The sequence below is a fragment of the Sabethes cyaneus genome, chromosome 3, assembly GCF_943734655.1.
Source record: "Sabethes cyaneus chromosome 3, idSabCyanKW18_F2, whole genome shotgun sequence".
Lineage (NCBI taxonomy): Eukaryota > Metazoa > Arthropoda > Insecta > Diptera > Culicidae > Sabethes > Sabethes cyaneus.
In genome coordinates, this window is record NC_071355.1 from 216990943 (window position 1) to 217011251 (window position 20309).

The 20309-nt window shown below is 39.0% G+C and overlaps 2 protein-coding genes across 3 annotated transcripts; one reads left to right on the forward strand and one right to left on the reverse strand.

The window, feature by feature from the left end:
- Positions 1–432: 432 nt before the first annotated feature.
- LOC128744551 (ring canal kelch homolog) lies at positions 433–6245 on the reverse strand. 2 transcript variants are annotated; one of them, XM_053841634.1, is made up of 6 exons: positions 5985–6245; positions 5799–5896; positions 5446–5598; positions 4970–5371; positions 4816–4912; positions 433–4760 (listed from the first exon to the last, which is right to left on the reverse strand). In XM_053841634.1, exons 2-6 carry the CDS (start codon positions 5879–5881, stop codon positions 1308–1310), a joined length of 4188 nt encoding a protein of 1395 aa, XP_053697609.1. In that variant the 5' UTR covers positions 5882–5896; positions 5985–6245; the 3' UTR covers positions 433–1307. The 2 variants fall into 2 exon arrangements, with proteins under 2 accessions (XP_053697609.1, XP_053697608.1); XM_053841633.1 differs by having other exon boundaries at positions 5799–6245.
- A 6777-nt stretch (positions 6246–13022) lies between these two features.
- Positions 13023–19915, forward strand: LOC128740704 (uncharacterized). Its single transcript, XM_053836268.1, has 2 exons — positions 13023–13292; positions 19730–19915. Exons 1-2 carry the CDS (start codon positions 13023–13025, stop codon positions 19913–19915), a joined length of 456 nt encoding a protein of 151 aa, XP_053692243.1.
- The last annotated feature ends 394 nt before the right edge of the window (positions 19916–20309 follow it).

The following is a 20309-nucleotide window of genomic DNA, read 5'->3' on the forward strand; positions in this document are numbered from 1 at the left end:
TTATACTATCCTCTCTAGTAAACTCGTACTACAAACAGTATGAAACGCAACAAACTAGTTCCATATTACTCGTCCACTCGTTATTACTCGTCGTAGATTTGACCGAAGGAGATAAATTTTCAGTCCATATATTGCTTTTGCCATCAATCTCGCGTGATGAAGCATGTCCACATGTGTAGCATATCCTAAAAAATGCATCCCGGCTGGTACCACGAGGAGATAGAGATAGGAGTTGCTGGATAAGAAGCTTTGAACTACTGTAGGATCTGTTTTTTGCCCAGTGCGCATGGCACCGATGGTATGCATTATCCAGCCGTTTATCAACCAATCCACAATCCATAAACCAATTACATAATCATTATTTTATAAGAAGTAATTTTTTGGTTCTATCATCACAGTCAAAACACAGAAACACGAACTATTAAACCCATTTATTACGTGATTCCATTTAATGCATACAATAAGAATCAATCGTTCATCCTAAAGGGGGTAGAACTTGTACCCACAGGAATGAGTAACTGTAATTGGTATTGTGCACATGTATTCAGCGCTAGAAGTGGATAATATATCTATAGACTTATTGAATGTTAAGGAATAAATATCGACGGTTTTTCCACTGTCTTCTAATATTGGACTTTTAAAATGTACTTTCTACTGACCGCATCAGTGAGTGTGTTAGCATGGTAAAAGTAGTAGTTGCTTAGATAGGTCTCATAATTACAAGGTTTGTACTGAACTTATGCTGCTTTGATTTTGTAGGGTCGCGCAACTATTCTCAGTGTTTTAGAAATGTAAATGGGTGTGTGTATGTGAACATGCACTAACACAATTGACTATCACTGTTGGAAACTAACTTGCCTAAAACTAGTTGATAAATGGCTTTTTTTCTGCAGATAGGCCTATGTCATTTTTGCTGCTAACTTGACAAGGATATACGATACAGTGATAACATTTTCCGTGTTCGACATCGAAATTTTGTTCTTCTGGCAAACTACTTGATATAACATGTCATTGCATTGTAACCCTTATATTACTAAACTTTGATATACTAACTGCTAAATGTGTTTAAGTCTAAATTCACCGGAAATGTGAGTGTCAGCCAATAAATGCCTTTTTTATTCCGAGAAATAAATGTTTTGTTAAAAAAAAGTTTGCTAAGAAAATTTTCTGTGTAAATAGAATAAATAGAATCTAAATAAATATTGAGCAAGCAAGGTAAAACAGATTGCTTTTAATTTAAAGCAGTCTATCGAAGGAATTTTTTAAGAAATAGTTCACGTTTAGGTAAGCCTCAAGTAAAGCAAGATTTAGATAGCATCAATGTTTTCCTCATTCTCATTCTCGTCATCGGTAACAGATATTTCACCGGCATTCTCGAAGTTGGACGATTCCGATGTTTCCAGAGAAGATGTGACTTCCTTCTCTTTGGCGGTATCTTTGTTTACTTCGATATTTCCGGCCATTTCTACGTACTGGCTGCTGCTGCTGCTTTCCCCTGCTTGTTCGCCAGCATCGGTAGCGATAGAATCCATCAAAAAATTATCCGAATCTGACGAACTTGACGCGGGGGTCTCTTCTTTTTCTTGTAGGGCAGGAGAAACTGCGGCATCTTTAATTTTTGGAGGAGAAGCAGAGTTTGAACGGGATGTAGAAGGTGTAGGTGACTCATTGACTGCAGAAGAAGCGCCAATGGACGAATCTTTGAGTGGTTCTCGAATGCCTTGTTGAAAATCAGCAGCACGGAATGTTCCATCCGTGATACGACGAATTTCACGCGGCCTAGGAAATCCATTCTGTCCGGCTGCGCCGGCTGGGCGGAAACTGTTGTCATCAAAATTGAATGCCCAACTGCGGAATGGATCGCGAACCGCTGCCTGGTCGTCCCGTCTTGCTGCACCGGCAGCAGATCGTACTGGACTTTCCGACCGTGCACGGTTAGCGTGACTCAAAACGGCACGGGCTGCAGCACAATCCAACTTTCCCGAGGGCGAATCCACAGGGACATTTTCGTACTCGTGTTCGCGCAATCTTGACAGCTGCGGAGTATTCCTTAAAACGCGCGGATAGCTTCCATTCATGGTTGGATACTCTCTAGCCGGGGGAATGTAATCTCCGTACTCTTGCGAACGCATCTCCGGCATGCCGTCCAGACGCATCAGTTCCTGATGGTTTGCAGTGCTTCCGCATCCATCACAGTTCCGCGAAAACATAAAATTAAAATCGATAAATTTATAGTCCGGAGGAGTTTGACCCACCCACAAGGGAAGCCACTTATTGACGAGTAACCACTGAAGGGATGGCTTGGAAACACGACTAGAATGAGAATCAGATTCCGTTGGTTCAAGCGAGTTATGGGTTTCTTTCCGGATTTTACTCTTAATCTTTGGAATAGTTCCAGTTACTTTCGTTGCAGTGATCGAAGAATTCGTCGAAACAACGGGACTGACACCGGAAGCACTATCGCCGTTAGCTGTAGGCCCGACCGAAGTTGGCTGTGCTGCTGTGCTATTTTTGCTGATGTTATTCATTGATTGTGAATTCTCGCCTCCGAGGCAACTGAAAAAGCTCTTAACATTAACCGAAGAAGAATCTTTACAGCTAGCGGGCTGACCGTTTGTGGCGGAATTCAATTTAACATCGCCGGCTGCCCCTAAATGGCTGTGTCCCAACACTGCGTAGTGTCCTCCCAAACTATAGTGATCGATGTTTCCGCAAGATGAGCTTAGATGACGCTCGATACGACCAACGCCGTGGCCAATAACATCGAGCCTTCCGAAAATTCCTCGGTTGGCATTGGCGTTTGCACTGCCGGACATTCCGAACGCTCCTGTGTTCTGGTATGCTGGCTCTTCTCGAAGCAGTTCATACACGTTGTCATATTTGGTACAATTGTTCTGATTCTGATGTCGATAGTATTGGTAGGATTCGGTATCGTCGAAGCTTCGTTGTCTGGGAGTTCTCACGGGATTCTGAGAATAACACGGTCGGTTAAAGTCCAGATGAATGTTTTGATAACGCGGAACGGCGCCATTCGCTGCCTGGTTTTGGTAGTAATTATTGCGTGGACATCCCCGGGGAACATCGTATCCGGCCGTTCGTTCGTACAATTCGTTGCGATAAGCAAGTGGGTGATATTGTTGTTGCATCTGTAGCATACTTGGTGGTGGAGGAGGTGGAGGGCACGAGCCACTCGTTGGAATATTGTTTCTCAATCCCAAACCGACCGACGCCGCTGCTGGTGGCGGAGCGGCTTGAGATGGTTGATTCAACTGAACGCCGTGTGATGGCGGAGGAATGTTTCCTAGAGGGTTACGAACTACAGCAGGGGCCACCGCAGCCGCACCAGCATTTGCTGCAGCAGCAAATTGTTCAATTGACTCATAGATGTTTTCGTAGTGTACGTTGATGTTATTGTTGTTATTATTGTTAGTATTGTTAACATTATTGTTATTGTTTGAGATCTGATTATAACCTACAGCACCAGCTTCTGAGTTCAGCCCTTCAGCCTGACTATTTTCGTCGTCATTGTTTTGGTTATTCTGACTGTTATTCGTTGCACTACAATTTATCGAACAATTCGCATACCTTGAACTGTTTGCTGCTGTGGCGGCGGTAGCGCCCTGCTGCTCGCTTCACATGGGCTTATCAATCATGGCTACACCGGCATAACTGCGCCCAATGCTCATCGAGGCAGGCAGCAGTCGCCAGGTGTTAGTCTCCGGCGTATATACTTCCACAGAGGCTAAATTTGAACTGCCATCATCACCACCAACGACGAATAGCATGCCCTTATGGGCCACAACACCTGCATTTCGTCTGCAAAAAGCCATATCGGCCACTTTATGCCATGTATTAGTTTCCGAATTATAGGCTTCCACAGATTTTCTCACCAACGGACCATCGTGCCCTCCAACAGCATACAAAATGTTATCCAAAACACCTACTCCAGCGCCACTTCTGCGATCGGACATTTCAGCAATTTGAGTCCATGTATCGTTTGTTGGACTATAGCGCTCAACCGAGGCCAAACATTGCCTCGATGCTCCATCGTAGCCACCCACAGCGTAGAGCAAACCATGAACGACTCCTACCCCAACCGAACTTCGTCTTGTTGACATCGATGCAATCAACTGCCACTCCTGTGTTCTAGGATCAAACATTTCCGCTGAACTCAAACCGGAAGAACCATCGAATCCACCGACAGCGTAAATGCAGTTATTCAACACAGCTACTCCCAATGTGGAGCGTCTTGCTTCCATACCACTGCAAGCAGTCCAATGATCCTGAACCGGGTCATAAACATCGACTGTTCGCACTCTTAGCGAACCATTAAATCCTCCGATGGCATAAACCTTATCTCCCAATACAGCGAGACCCGCCCGGCATCGTCTGGTAGGCATTTCAGCTACCTGATACCAGCGTTCCTCTCGAAGATCATAACATTCAACCGACCGTATAGCTTTCGGTGCTTGTCCACCAATAACAAGCAAAACTTTTGGCAACCCTACCGGCTGCCGCGGAATGGTTCTAGGTGTCTTAAAGGAAGTCTTCTGCTCTCCCTTCAGTAGATGATATTTAAGTGCTTCAATAATAAAGTCTTTACATTGAATATCGCCCTTCAATAAATATTCTTTTTCCACTCGCTGAACAAGATATTCCTGTGATAATAACGGAAGCCGCACGTGTTCCATTAGATCCGCCAGGTATGCCTGACGACCTGTAATATCGTACTGGATCCAAGCGATTACACATTCATAAACCTAAAAGTAATTCAATCACGCTACGTCCTAATAAATTGTTATGATAAATACAAACCTTTTCCTCTGAAGGAACCAACAGTCGATCGCTTTTAATCAAGTTAACTACCTGGTCACTAGTGAGATTCAAAAACTCATCAAATTGCACTACCTCCCTGGAAGCAAACAAAATAAAAATATTGCATTGATTGCCTGCCTCTCCTGAAACTTACGAAAAGTGTTGCTCGATGTACGTTTCCGCATAATTCAACAAATCAATGCAACCGTGAATGTCGGCAAAATCTCGAATCCCCAAGCAATTGCTCGGATCCAGCTGAGTTTGCAGATAATCGCAACAAGCATCGCGCACGTCAGTCAGCTGTAGCAAATTTGCCGCCGTCAATAGCACTTGCACGTTATCTTCGGTAACTTCCACCACTGATGTGTATACGTATTCAACAAGCAGCTGCAACGCGCGATGATCGACGCCCTGCAACGTGATACGGTCCTGACGGCTCTCCTCGAATCCGGTAAACATTGCATAGAAGTACGGACTGCAGGAGGCCAGCACCATTTTGTGCGCTGGAATTTCGATGCCATCGGCAACGAGAATCACATCACAGAGCAAGTTTTGTCTGCCAACAAAAAATTAGAAAACACGGTCAGTTAACCCAATTTCGTGGGAATTATGCAAAATCATAATTATTACTCTCTCATAGTGTTCATGGCATCGAATGATCGCTGAGTGTGCACATTGTTCCGATAGGCTCCCGTTGCTTTGTCTTTTCCATCTTGTCTGGGCAGTTGCTTCTGGGAACTCTCGTCCAGAGAATTCTGACTGGCGTAACGAACTAAAATACAGCTGCAATAGACATGCATAAATAAAAATTGAATTTCACTGTGTTTAAATTCGCCTATTATCATTATTCATAAATGTATAGAAAACATTAGTACCAACGCTATATGTATGTATAATGTAAACATTACTAGTGAGATAAAATAATAAACATGCCACTGCTGGGCAAAAAAAAACATCTCTCCCCATCTCCCAGTTCATCTCACCTTCCTCTTTCCATTGTGCCTTCAGCAGCAGAATTTTGGCTGCTAGCGGTGTTGCTGTGGTGACTGTTGTTAAAATTGCTCATGACGCTTAGAGTATACTGAATAAAAGATATCATACACCGTTAAAACTGATCTAATAACAAGACTCCAACCTAGCGCCCAAAAAACCAGGAAAATTCATCCAACCTTCGCCCGTTCCGCAGAGACAAGATAGAGCTCAGCCCCGAGCAGTCGATGTTGTTGCTTTTGCTAGTCGTTTGCTCGTCTGTTGAACAATGGCGATCGGTCCAGCTGAAGTGAAAAACGATCCTAGCGCAACAATCGGCAGCTCCTCACAGGAAACTCTATTCGTAAACAATGACACACACTGTAGCCTAGCACTAACGACAGTTTTCGTAACGGAAAAACTCCATTACGACCGAAAAATTTAACTTTTACACGTAACAAATAACTCCGCAGCCATAACCGATAAACGAGAGTGAAAACAAACCGGTTCGAGTCTGCTGACTGACAGCTGTTGGTTCGAGTGAGAACGGTGAAAATATCTCACAAGAATGAAGCGGTTATTTTCCAATTGGAAATATCGTATGTATTTACATTTAACCTGCCAGGGATACCAGATGTGTTACAGATTATTAGAATTCGTGGTTTATGTTCAATTGCTCAACGAAAATTAAACTTCCTGACTTTTGTGGGCAAATTTTGAAATAATTCCAGACATTTTTAAAGCTTTATGGACGATTTTTCTAAATTGCCTCCTGGATGCCTTTTCAATAATCAATAACAAGTTTGGTTGTATTTCTCGTTTTACGTCTTTCAAAAGCTGGAAAACAGTCATAATCAAAAATAGAATAAATGTAAAATGTAAATGCTTGTAATGTAAAAGTTACAAGCAAATATGTCCACCACGTAACATGAGTTTCTCCGGAACTACACAACCGATTATCTGGGCACTTTTATTATACCACAAAGTTTTCTGCGAGGTTTAATCGGTTTAATTGAAAACAAACAATTAGTTTAAGAGTTATGCTTAAAAACCTGTTTTGACAAAGTATTTGTGAAGTAGATTCAATATAAATCGAATACCAGCGTCGCTGTATAGTGCTCGTGGTAAACATCACACATTATGATAGAGTAGGGCGGGGCATAAGTGCGATGTTGGAAGTTGTCAGCAATTTTCATAACATATGAAGAAGCACAACTATATAATATATTTTATATTTATTGATGCAATAACTTATTAATATCTTCACATTCAATTATAAATCATCTGGAGTAATAGTTCTAGAGTAATAGTAAATTCTTAATTTTTTTTATCAATTACCGTTTCGCGACCCGCTAACCGCCCAGTTAGCTTCGAGGTACGATGCTGGTCTAACAAATCAGTCGTCGTATGTCCGAATCTCGGCTGAGCTGAGAAGGGCTGCTATTGAGTCAGTAGGATCGTTGCACTAGCCCCGTAATTGTCCTGTACTATAATAACCAGCTGCAACGTCTGTCAATAAAGAAGGGTCAAGTTCTCAACAGGACGTTTATCCACCTTTTCGCGCGGGTAATGGCGGCTAGTAAATACACTTTTCCACAATGTTTATTTGCTTTTAGGAACTCCACTCACGTACGCTTGAAAGTTCTACAGCAACAATCAAGGTTGGAAATATCAACCTGACGTGAATAAAGTTGCCAAAGGCTTGCTAACGTTCTCCGAAAGTTGTACCCACTAGCCGCCATTACGCACGCGAAAAGGTCGATACTCATGGCTTTGCTTTTTACATTAAAATTACTCTGAAATAAAATTTACACATAACTCAGTGACCATGCCCAAGAAACAATTTGAAGTCGTAAATAAACATGCCTATTGAACAAGCGCTTAACACAAGCGTTGGTAGCTGAACAACACTTGTGTTGAAAAACTTTTCATTTTAGAACTTGTTCGTTTTAGAACTTGCAGCAGCTTTATGCAGCGCGAGTTAATTATAGAACATAAAGTTTGGAACCAGGCAATTAACTATAGTCCCAGATAACACAAAATCGTAATAGAAAGTTCACATTAAATCGTTTTCATGTCAATTTCACATTGGAATTGTATAATGATTAGAGTATGTCAAATCGAAGTGAACAATAAGTTGTTTTGCAGTCATGCGTATCTTCATATACAATGACTGTGAATTATAAAGCAGTATAGACGATTGCAATATTTGATTATACTTTAATCATTCAGGAGTATTCAGTTGCGTGTTAGAAAAACTACGCAAAATAGAATTACAAATAATTGTCAAAGTTTTCGCACGTATATCGCCTCCACTTTGGTACATATATGTTCTTATATGGCGTGATATAACTTTTTCGGTTAGATATGATTTCGTATATCTCAGTTGCAATCGAGATATACAAACCAAATGGTTTACTGGGGTAGTGAGATACCGACAGCATATGCTACACAACACAACACAATAATCAAGAGCATTACATTCTAATTTATATTTGTAATTAGAAATGTGCGAGGATTAAATTTATTCAAGTGAAATAAAAATAATTAATCTCCAATAGTTTCAGGTTCTGCTGGTTTGATCACCAGAAATATAAACAAAAAAGCAGCACGCAGAACTTGTTAGCAACTAAAGTTACTTCAGAACTTCATGTAGCATCCTAATAGCTTTGAAGAGCTATTCGTGATGCGAGCTTTACTCGCAGCACTTCTTAAAGCATTTAATTCCACGTATACTTGATATACACTACTAATCAGCAAGAATGTTCCACGGAACTGAATCTGAACTAATTGTAAACTTTCGAGCTCGCGTGTCAAGTAATATTCGAACTTTTGGTTGCTTGGGAAGCGTTGCAAATTCTAAAAGACTCATACACTGCAGTAGCAACAAGTTAGCACAGACTAACAAACGTAACACTTCGAACAAATTTTCTAACAAAACATCGTTTCATTGACACCCCTGAAACTTGAAAAAAACACTAGCATTACCTGGTACAGTCTTCGCGCTACGCAAAGCAGCTCGCTATAAATTTAGCAATGCTATAAATTTGCTTGTATATTATCTGACAATAGCGCCAGCGCAAGCGAGCGGCGTTCTCGCGCAGCGACTGTTGTTTGAGTCTTGGCTTAAGTGAACATTTGAAATGATCGTTTTTATTAACGATGGAATACGGCTTCAGTGTTACGTCTGTTAGTCTGTGAAGTTAGATTTGCCAGAGTTAATGAGTTGCTTTGCTTGACCGAAAGCAATCAATTTCCGAACATCAGGTTTTCTGGCGAGAAAACCAATTGAGCAATTCGCAAACTATCAAAACGATAGGGTTTACAAAACCGAATGCTCGATAAGCTATTATCTAATCTAATCTAATCTAATCTAATCTCACAATAATAACACAGCCAAGTCTTGACAGCTTCCTGGAAAATGACGGTTACTTGAATCAATCATTGCCAACGGCCAGACCAACTGTGCAGCATGTACCGCAGAGAGAATTCCAAGGAATCAAGTGGAACCAGAAATAATACCTAATTCCATTAAATTCCTTTAAATCATGGAGAAGGAAGAAAGCGTGGTCCTCCCCGTACCAAACGCTTCCCAAACGCGGGCAAACAAACATTTCGGTCACAGATCATGGACGTTTCAACAAGACTCAGTACTGTCTCACAAAGTGCGAGTGAACGATTGAACAACGTTCCGAACGTCATTCCAAGCACACAATGGCTCTCAAATTCTCTAGACGTAAAATCCAGTGGATTCTTCTCTCTAAGCAATTTTGCAAAGCAAGGTACAAGCTAGAAAATACACCAAACCTCGATACGCCGAAGAAAGCCATTGTCCCTGAGTGAGCCAAAAAGAGTTGTTGTAAGATTAATAACTTGACTTGGCCTTATATTCCGATATCTTATTTAATCATAAAATATACCAGGATACAGAGTGGATTGATGTAAAAATATTCGAAACTTCATGTATTGTTAGATGGTATTAAGGTAATTATTTTCCTTATGTTCGAAACTGTCCTCGGACTTAGTCTAGTGACTAAGCCAGAGGAATAGGTTCAACTAAGGGCATCATCACAACTAAGCGACAAACAACTGATAATAATATCAAAAGCGCAAATTTAGCATTCTCCTAATGCGAAGTAAATTTCTAGTTCAATATAAATACAACTACAGACGTTCCCCAGTCACTAAGCGCCGATTATCTGATAATTCTGACTTTGAAAGCCGCCTCTGTTCTGTTGTTCGAATATTTGATACGAAATGCTGCAAACCCGAGGGCCTGTTAATTAACCTAACGTGTATGGAACCATCGCATTGTACTCGCGTGCAGTCTGTACCACCGATATCCTGTCAACCAGATCCAGATAGTATCGGGGAAATATTAAATTATAGCAAAAAACTAAATGATTATTTTACATCAACCGTCGGTTTCCAAATGTTGCAAGTACATACAAATTCACTGTATTCCATATTTCTTAATTTCAGAATATTTATACTAATGTTCACGCTGCTGATAAGAAACATAGATAGAACACTAACACCATTTTGATGACACGCCTTCAAGATAGGAATAAATCAAAAGCATTTGTAAACATTTAGAAAGGTGGGAGGTAATCAAATATTGGTTTTACAACATGTCTTTCAAAATGGCTATTCGAAGCTAAGATGTATTAAAATATGTTAAAATATATTTTAAAAAAGGCAGACTTATAAGACATACTGTTGTAGCACTTTTCGTGCGACGGCACTTGGATAACTTTTACATTGTATTTCAATATTGACAAGTTACATCTACGTTATCTACGTTATTATTCTCTATATACAGATTCTACCAAAAAGTTTAACGAAGGAACGTTAAGTTAATTAGAAATGATCCTTGCCGTGCCCTACAGTTAAATTCCCATTAATTCATATTCGGTTATCAAAGGTCTTGAATATACAAAAATAGCATTACTGCGACGTTGAATATTTTTTCGCTTTCTTCGTGAAATTCGTAACAAAAGTAAGTTAAATGTTTAGACAGCAATAAAATAATAATGTGGTTCTTTTCACTTTGCACGTTTTTTGTTACTACATTCTTTTCATTTTTGCGACTCATCGTAGTAACAGGATGCTCATCCATTATGCTAGCGCGTGAATCAACCAGAGAAATAAAATAAAATTAGGAAGCTCGAACTGATAAGAACTCGCTATCGCTCTTGTCCAGATTTTGCGCGCTTAGAAAGAACGAATTTTGTTTCTGAATGGCAGCACGTTCGAATACATTTTTTGCCGACAGCCGGTGACGCTTGAATCTCGTTCTAATAGATCAATGTTTTTGTTTACTACTGAACTATGCACCAACTACGCCATGCTTCTACCACAAACTGTACAGACACAACACAAATGAATTCAATCTAAAATTTCTGAAAATCCTAGGATAGCTATTTACCTACTTGTTATACAATTTAGAATCCAAACATACTATACATCAATTACATAATTTAATGGCAAATTTCGACTGGTAAGGTTGTTGGAATCCTGATAAACGAAACGATTACGCTACTTATGTCTCCTTCTGAATAGTCTACACTTATCATTAATTCTAAAGAATTTTATCACTGTGGATGGAATTATGTTTCATTAATGTCACAACGATTTTGAATTGAAGTACCTACTTTTGATTAATATCTACAAAAATAAACTTTGAAAAAAGCTATTCCACGCAAATTATTTCAGTTTCGGCGCGATAATTACTATTCCAATCACCTTTGATTGCTGAAATAACTACGGCGCATAAGCGCCAAGTCGTTAAACGTTCAAGCAACCACAGACAAGCAGACTGTAGATATGAATTATACAAATAGTTTTGGGAATATTAGCGAGCATGATTGTTACCGTCAATACTGTTTACGCGTGCAATATAAATGTTCCTGATATCGATAGGACTAGATCGATTTAAACACATTTCTAAACATTAACATTAGGAAGACCTACTCTACCCACACACAATGCAGATCATGTCCGTGTTAAGCATATAAAGTACTTCGAGATATCAAATTTCTTTAACCAAGGAATCCGTACAAACCTACACGACAGAGAATATAGATATGCTCAACAGTCGTCGCCGCATTGCCGGCATAGACCGCACAATTGGATTTGACTAATTATTACAACGTTATCGTCAGTTATGTACTGTCGAAGTCAAAGTTGTATCCAGCTCGTACTAATATAGAACGAAATGCCTCTAGACCAACTACCGGGTAAAAGAAAGAACAGCGAAAGCTAGTCTAACTATTTTCCGCTGTCTCGTGTCGCACCAAACCACTATTGGATATCGTTTCGGTGGACGATTTAGAACGAGGACGTGAAACACTATCCTTTCGATGGTATCGTGACGAAACTATTAGAGAGCTCCAGCATAGGGTAAAGTTGAGTAATTTTGACTTCAACACGCAAATGCATTCTACGAAAGACTAAAACACTTCTATTTACCCTATGCGTACCAACTTCTCATGCGTCTCGTCTGTGTCTCGATAGCTATAGTCAGTGTCATTGACACGTACATGCATATATTATGGAGAAATATAAGAGTAAGTGAACTGCAACGGGCTGGTCACACCTGCTATAATACTCAAAACAGCTAAAATAAAATATAATCAGGTCTCTGGACTGCTACAAAGATTGCATCGCAGGTTTAAAAACAGTAGACAATTACAGGTATTACGCCACCGGATGATACTGCATAACACCCGCGACTATCTTCAAAAAGTCATCGCACGCGTTTAACGTGCCAAACTGATAGTAAGGTGGTTACCGAATCGAAAATTCCTGCAAACCGATTGTATCAACACCATAAACCGTCGCCCAGTACAACCTCACTGTCTTCACAGATAGATAGTAACATTAGTAATTCGAAACTAATTCATTTACCAACTGGGAAACCTTTATTCGCAATTGAATAGCGGTAATCTGGTTTACCAGCAACCTATTTCAACCCGCTTGTCTAGTCACACCTCGTACCCCAGTTGCAAATGCATCCAAGGATCCGCGTCACCCTTGCCTTGCCCGGTGGAATACTTACACACCCCGCACCCGAATCCATATCAAATAACGAAAAGTATGTTTATAAAACACGCTGAAAACTCACAACAACCTATCAGTGCTATTTCACCGTCGGAAGTGGTCACATCCTGCAGTGTCTCGTAGCGCGCTATCTATCAATTCATTTTTGGGCAAATCGTTCCCTCGTGGTAGGTGCAATGTCTACTGTGGACACACAGGTCCTCGTGAGCGTGGAAACGGATGACGCAACCATCGTCCCTGTTGTTAGCGAGCAGCAGAGCGCCAGCTTTCTGCAGTTAGCGATGACGGCACTCAGACTTAGTACGACCCCTAGCGGTGATCGAAACAACAACCTACGGTACAGAAAACAAATCACGCTGGACGAAGTGTCTTATCACGACACGCCTAACGACTGCTGGATTGTGCTGTTTGATCGGGTGTACGACATCACCAGTTTTCTGCAGTTGGTGAGTGATGTGATAGTGTATTGTTGTTTTGTTCTTTCGGAATGAAAATAGTGAACACTAGGATCAAGTAAATGCGCATAACAACCATGAAGTTCGTGTGACATCTTTATAATGAGTTGAAAAAATCCAATCATGTTTGTTCGATTTTATCGTCGTTTTTCGGCGAAATAAGTACCTATGAAGATTTTTAAATACCAGGAAAAAGATAAACCAAGTAAAACCCAATGGGCGAAAAAAGCTGTCCGCAGATGATGAGCGAAGACCAGCAGTAGCTCGAAACGTCCGGTCTAACTGGTATTTAAAAATCTTCATACTTATTTCGCCGAAAAACGTCGATTAAATCGACAAACATTGCGGTGACGGCGATTATCTGAAATCAACAAAATTCCAATCAATATTCTAAGACTGGCGGCGCTGCGAAAATGCTGTAAAATTGACGCGTGTTTTTAAAATATTCTTCAATAATAGTTAATTAGGTTATATTTGTAAAAACAATCGAAGTCGAGGCGTGTTATCTCAATCTATTCAATGTATTTATTAAATAAGTTTGACGATGCTTTATAGATTGTGATTGTGATTGTTTTGTTGTTCTATAATTTCGCTCTAAAACAAATTCTCAGTGTTGTTCAGTCAACTATTGTAGTAACAACGAGTTCGATTCCCAATCAGGTCTAAACATTTTTCGGGTTGGACAAGCAACTTCCTTGAAGTTATGCCTGAGATATTTTTTTATTCATTTATAATTCCATTAACTGTGTGCATATACAAAGTATTATTAAATTCTGGAACCCTTCAGCCAATTTTATACGATAATTCTGGAAAATATCCAGCAGTCTAAGTGGCAGGATTCCAAATCCGGTCAAAACAGCATCATGAGATTTCAAGAAAGTCATCAAGAAACGATTTTAATCGATAACTTGCTTTAAACTGTCTTTAACCTGACGATTGTACATTTTTCTCAATGTTCTACTCACCAAGACTTATAGTAATCATTTCCTTTTTTATCTAACTTGGCGAAAGTTCTAAATCATGGTCCACCGATTTCGAGACAAATTTATAATGTTGCTTTATGCCGGCGGCATCGTCATGGATTTGGATTATAGAAGAGTATTGAACGCAGCAAAACTAAAAAATATGAACGGCGAGCTTCCAGAGCAACAATTTAACCGGAACATTCGCCACGGCGGACAAAAGCATGCGTAAAGGCATGTTTTTCAGCCTTTTCTTCGTTTTATTTATCAATTCCTCCTCAGTTTTTGGACAAAATTGTTGGAGTAGCTCTTACGCTTCAGGTTTGCCCAGAAATTCTCGATGTGACGCAGGGGACGTTGGGCGGGTTCGCCGACGTCGATATTCAGCCGCTCCATCTCCACCAACGATCGCTTCGAGTAGTAGGCCGACGCCAGATCCGACCAGAACACCGCGTCTTCGCCCTTATAGTATTTGTTGATGAACGACGCAACTTCCGGCAGGCACTTTGTACTATAAATTTCCCCGTTCACGGCCAGTCCGGAGCTAGAGAACCTTAGAGAGTCGCCATCTCAAACCGAAAATTCCAATCGAACAGAATCAGTTGTCAAAAGGTACTCCAATAAGTCCAATCAAACAGGAGACTTGTCAAAACACCGATTTGAGAACCTTCAAAACTAGAGAGCCTGTCATAGATAGAGAGACGCCATCTCGACCGAGAACATTTTTTGAGCAGATTTTCCTAAATTTTAGAAACTTTTTATGAATTATTAAAAATAAAAGGTTCCTTGAGTAAGTTAGGTGTGGTACACAAATTACGTAACGCAAAAATTCCGGTTTTTTACCCCCTCCCTCCCCTATGTAACATTAAGTAACGCTTGCCCCCCCAGTAAATTATGTAACGTTAACCAAACCTCCCCCGCTAATCCGCTAAATTTTGAATCAAACCGGAGAGTTACTTTTATTTTATAGAAAATTTATCGGTTTTTGAGTGCCTTGTCGCCTCTGTAATCTACAGTCTCTGTAGACGAGACTGCCGCTTCCTGACATGTATGTCCATGTTCGCCAAATACTTTTTCAGTGTTTGGCCGGTTGCACCGACCTTCTGGCCCAGCGCACGCAGCGGTGTAGCCACTTTTCCTTCGATCTTCCTCTTCAGCATCCTTCAAAGATGGAGTAACGATGGAACTAGAGGTTGTCCGTATCCTGCTGTGTGTGTAGACCCTTTCTATCTCCCACTGTCCAGCAGTGATATTATGAAGAAAAAAAAGATAACTGCAGTGATGATTAGTCTCTGCAATTATATTAACTTCGGGCTATAAAAGGTGTTAGCTCTACTGACAGTCCAAAAACCCACTAAGAATGACTGAGTACTTGCCGCACATCCCGGCTTTATTTTTCTGCCAGCAAGCCACGCCAGAAAGTAACACTAGAATCATATGAATTTTACTACTACTTTCGGACATTCAACTCTAGCAAACCCTAGCTACTAATTTTCAAGCATTACCGAGTATGGCCACGAGGAGGCGCTAGTAAGAGACCTAGAATGGCTAGAGCTATGTTTGACGCTTCTTCTCAATAGCCATCCTCATTTCATACTCTAGAGGTAGTCAATATCGTGCTGCTCGAAAAAGAAGCAAAACGGAAAAAATGAGACAAAAAGATAAAAAAAAATCGGAAAAAATCACGCAGAAGAACGTGTCAAAAACTAGACAAACGGGATAAAACAGAAAATAAAAACAAAACGTGACAGAAAAGGAAAAAAGGCAATACATAATAAGTACTTAACTTATAAAACTACTTAACGGGACAGTAAATAGCAAAAACCAGACAGGAAAAGAGAAGACATCGGAAACTGCGGGCAGAAAAAAGGAATACGAGATATAAAAGGAAGAAAAACAAAACAAATAGATGGGAATCGGGAAAGAAAAAGAGGAAAAACGGAACAGAAAACAAGAGAAACCTATAAGCAAAATAAGAATAAGGAGAGAAAAAAAAGAAAACCAATGGAGTAAACGAAACAACGCGAAATAGAGATTGAACGGGATATAAAAAGAGAAAAATTGGATATATTGAGATTGAGACGGAAAATTGAACAAAAAAGAAGAAAAGAATAACTGAAAAAACAGATCATAGAAAAAGATGAAAAACCTAGAGATAAAATGAAAACCCGGAGAGCAAAGAGAAAAAAGGTCCAATGTCAAGTCCCATTACATATCCGGTTTTACTCCCCATTATAAGTCTAATTAATTCCAATTCCAATACTTCCAATTTTAAAGTCCAGTCTAATTTCTACTACAACTGGAATTCTAGTTTCAAACGTAATTCCAAGTCTAATCTCAAGTCCAATTTAATTTCAATTCAAATTTTTTTTGTGTTCAATTTCAAACTGAATTTCAAATCCAATTTCAACTTTATTTTCAAATCCAATTTAGAGTCCATAATAACTTCAAATTCTTTGCAAGTCCGATTTCATGTCTAATTCTAACTAAAACTTCCGGTCCAAATTATTCCAAATTCAAGTCCTATTTCAAATCCAACTTTTAGTCAAATTTCCAGCTTAATTTGAAATAAAAGCCCAAATTACTCCAAATTCAAATCTAATTTAATGCCCTCTGTCAAGTCCGATTTTATGTCCGATTCAAAGTTGAATTTCAACCCTAGGTTTTAGTCCAGTTTCAAGTCATCGAGTCCAATTTCAATGTTTCTATTCCAATTTCTATGTTTATCCAATTGCAACCAAAAATCCGGAATTTTCAACCTAACCGGCCACCATTTTTGTGATAATTAAATAAAATGCGTAAAAATGGGTCCAATTTCACGTACAATATCAAATAATGTTTCGTTTCAAGTCTAATCAAATTCCAATACCAATTGCATGTTCGGTTTCAAGCACAATTTTTAAACCTAACTAATTTAATTCTAATTTCTGGGTCAGTCCCGGTGTATTGGTTAGCATTCAAGCCTCTCACGCCGAGGACCCGGGTTCAAATCCCAACCCCACAGAAGTCACGAATGACCTAAAAGTATTAACGTGACTATAATCTAACAAAAAAAATCCAATTTCTAGTAAAATTTGAAGTCCCGTTTCAACTCTTATTTTAATTCTCATTTCAAATCCAATTTTAAGAGTCAAGTCTTGGAAAGGACGTTTAAGTCCAAAGCTTTTTTTCATATCCAATTTCAAGTATAGTTTGAAGTCCAATTTCAAATCTAATTCCAAGTGTTATTTCAAATCCAATATGAAACTATTTGTCCAGTTTCAAATGCAATTCTATTTCCAATACGTGAATTTCAAGTATATTTTCAAATTCAATTTCACGACCGATTTTAACTCTAAATTCAAATCCAATTTGAAGTCCAATTTAAATCCTATTTATGTTCAATTTCAAGTCCAATTTCAGGCTTGATTTCATTCCGATTCCAAGTCTAATTTGACTCCAATCTTCAGTAAAATTTCAAATTCTATTTTAAGTTCGATTTCAAGTAAAGGTTCGTGTCTAATTTCCTGACAAGCTGAAGCCCGATTTGAAGTAGAACATGAAGTCTAGATTATTGGAAATTTTTTGTTTATGTTTATGCTACGCTAGTGCCCATATACAAAACCCAATCCAAACCATTCCATATCGACCACCGAAATTGCCAGTAGAGAAGTACTCTGGACCTTTTCGTAGAACTCGCCAATAACCCGTAAATCCATTAGGGTCATCCAAATTTGACTTTGATTTGACTTAACATGGAAGATAACCTGCAGTAGAAAAACAAACATCAAAATGATTAAAAATTTCAAAATATTTTTTTATGCATATAAGTTATATTTAGAACTTTGTTTATTTTAGATAGACATGGCACGATCACTTACTCAATTATGATTCATTTAACTGCGCTGCATCAGCAGAGACTGCGCTACAACAGAGCTGCAGAGTTTGCTAAAGTCAATAAGATTATAGCAAAAGGCTTGCAATTGTCCTGCACTCTAGTAACTAGCTGACTGCGAAATCTGCCGTATGAAAAGTCAAGTTTCTAACTCAAAATTTCTCACTCATAACACTTCTTTTTGGGATTTTAAGTTGGCTGATCGAGTAAGTTTTCTAAAACTAACTAGAAGAAAAGGGTAACAAAACACTCCATGCGACTATTTTTCACAGTTGCAACGAACACACGAGAACTAATTCAATATCGATAATAAGTCAAATGTTTTTATCTTAGCATATTTATTATGAATAATAATCATGATACCATGAATATTTTGTAGAGCAAAGACAACGCGAGATCATGAATAATAATCATAATCTTAATAAATCGTACATAAGTTCAAAAATAAAGCTTGACTTCGAATCAGAACCCGCTTACCTCCCACAAGGATCATTTGAAATAAGGTCAACTCCAGCAAGTGATGAAGCACGTCAAAGCTCATTTATATATACAAAAAATACAAAATATTCCCTCCACATCATCTGTTGTAAGCTCACAGCTCGTAGAGATAACACAGGTTATTGACTGCTGTAAATTCCTGTCACTGGGACAAGACACTGACAGAGATATCTTACGTAATTGGCTAAGCTAAACTTGACCTGGAAAAGCTCTCGCTAAAGCAGATAAGGAAAATAGTTATCTATATACGAGAAGAGTTAGGCCATGTCCCCCACTAAATATATGTCTATGTTGTGAAGACCCAAAACAAACCAATAAACGAGTATGAAAGTCGACTGAAAGTGGTTAAAATAATATTTTTATATTATTTTTATATTATTTTACCGATTATAATTAACGATATATCGTATACTTATTTATTTGCCAATGCGAATAACGATAGGCTAAATGGTACACAGTACCCCAGAGCAGATGATCAAAAATTTTCAGTCTGAAATCCACTGTCGATCAGACGAGAAGTCTATCCAACAAACCACAAACGTATTGCAGTTAACCGATTGACACCACAAACCACAAAGTCTCACGAGCAGCCCAATAAAAATGACATGATTAATAATTTTATAATGCTTTATAAATATAGACAAACCAACCGTTTCGTTTTTCGCACTGCATGTTTATTGACCCTCAGAATCCACAGAGTAAACAAATGCATAAGAAGGCACTGGAGTTAAAACTACTGCCTTATCAACTTCAAATTTTGCTAAGTAAGCAGCGCTCAAACAAAGTAGCAGGTTTTGATTAATTTTCGGCTAACCCCAATATTGCGCATTATCGAAGGTTATGCAAATGAAAATAAAACACGCTTCTCATGACGTTAATGGTTTAGATTCATGTACTGAGATTGTAGTATCTTCGTCTTATCTCAATTTGTTCTTGGAAACGCATTCGAAAAAAAAAATATTATTCTGATTTGCACTCTTTGTTCGAACGATTATAAATATAATTATTCTCTGTCAACATCCAACAAAATCTAACACACTTCTTTACTTTTGTTACTTAAATACTAAATCTTTTATATCCCACTATTCTTGCAGCACCCCGGTGGCCACGACGTACTGTTGGAAAATGCCGGTCGGGATGCAACGATCCCTTTCAACGGTAGTGGACATTCGAAGGCAGCATTCGCCTCGTTGAAAATGTACGAAATTGGAGAGCTACCGCTGAAGGAATGCATTTACCGATGCCCTGGTAAACTGACCGCAACCCATCTTCCTGATTGAAGAAGACTGATTGACACTAAAGTGGAACATTTTACGCGCTAATTTTACTATTAAGCTAAGGATAGAGTCTGTTGGTAACAAAGCTTTAAACTTGCACCAATATATGTCGTGTGTGTATCAGGGATGCAGAATACTACCGCACGACATGGCTGAGAACTTCAGCGTAGGATGCATCGATATGGGTTGGTTGGTACCTACTCGATATCGATAAAATAGGAATAGCTTTAATTGTAAGACTATTTATACAGTAATTTAATTTCTTTATTCTTTTACAATGCTTTTAAATTTATAATAAAACAAACTGTTAAAAATTCAATCTTACTTGTTTCTCACAAAGGCTACCTGTTTCCTTTTCTTAATATGGAATCTTTATCTTGCAAAAATTGTACAGACC

What these genes read in the sequence shown, in the direction of transcription:
- LOC128740704 (XM_053836268.1), top strand. Translation starts at nt 13,023, where the DNA reads ATGTCTACTGTGGACACACAGGTCCTCGTGAGCGTGGAAACGGATGAC. An exon ending in TCACCAGTTTTCTGCAGTTG is followed by an intron (nt 13,293 to 19,729) that starts GTGAGTGATGTG and finishes CTATTCTTGCAG; the next exon opens with CACCCCGGTGGCCACGACGT.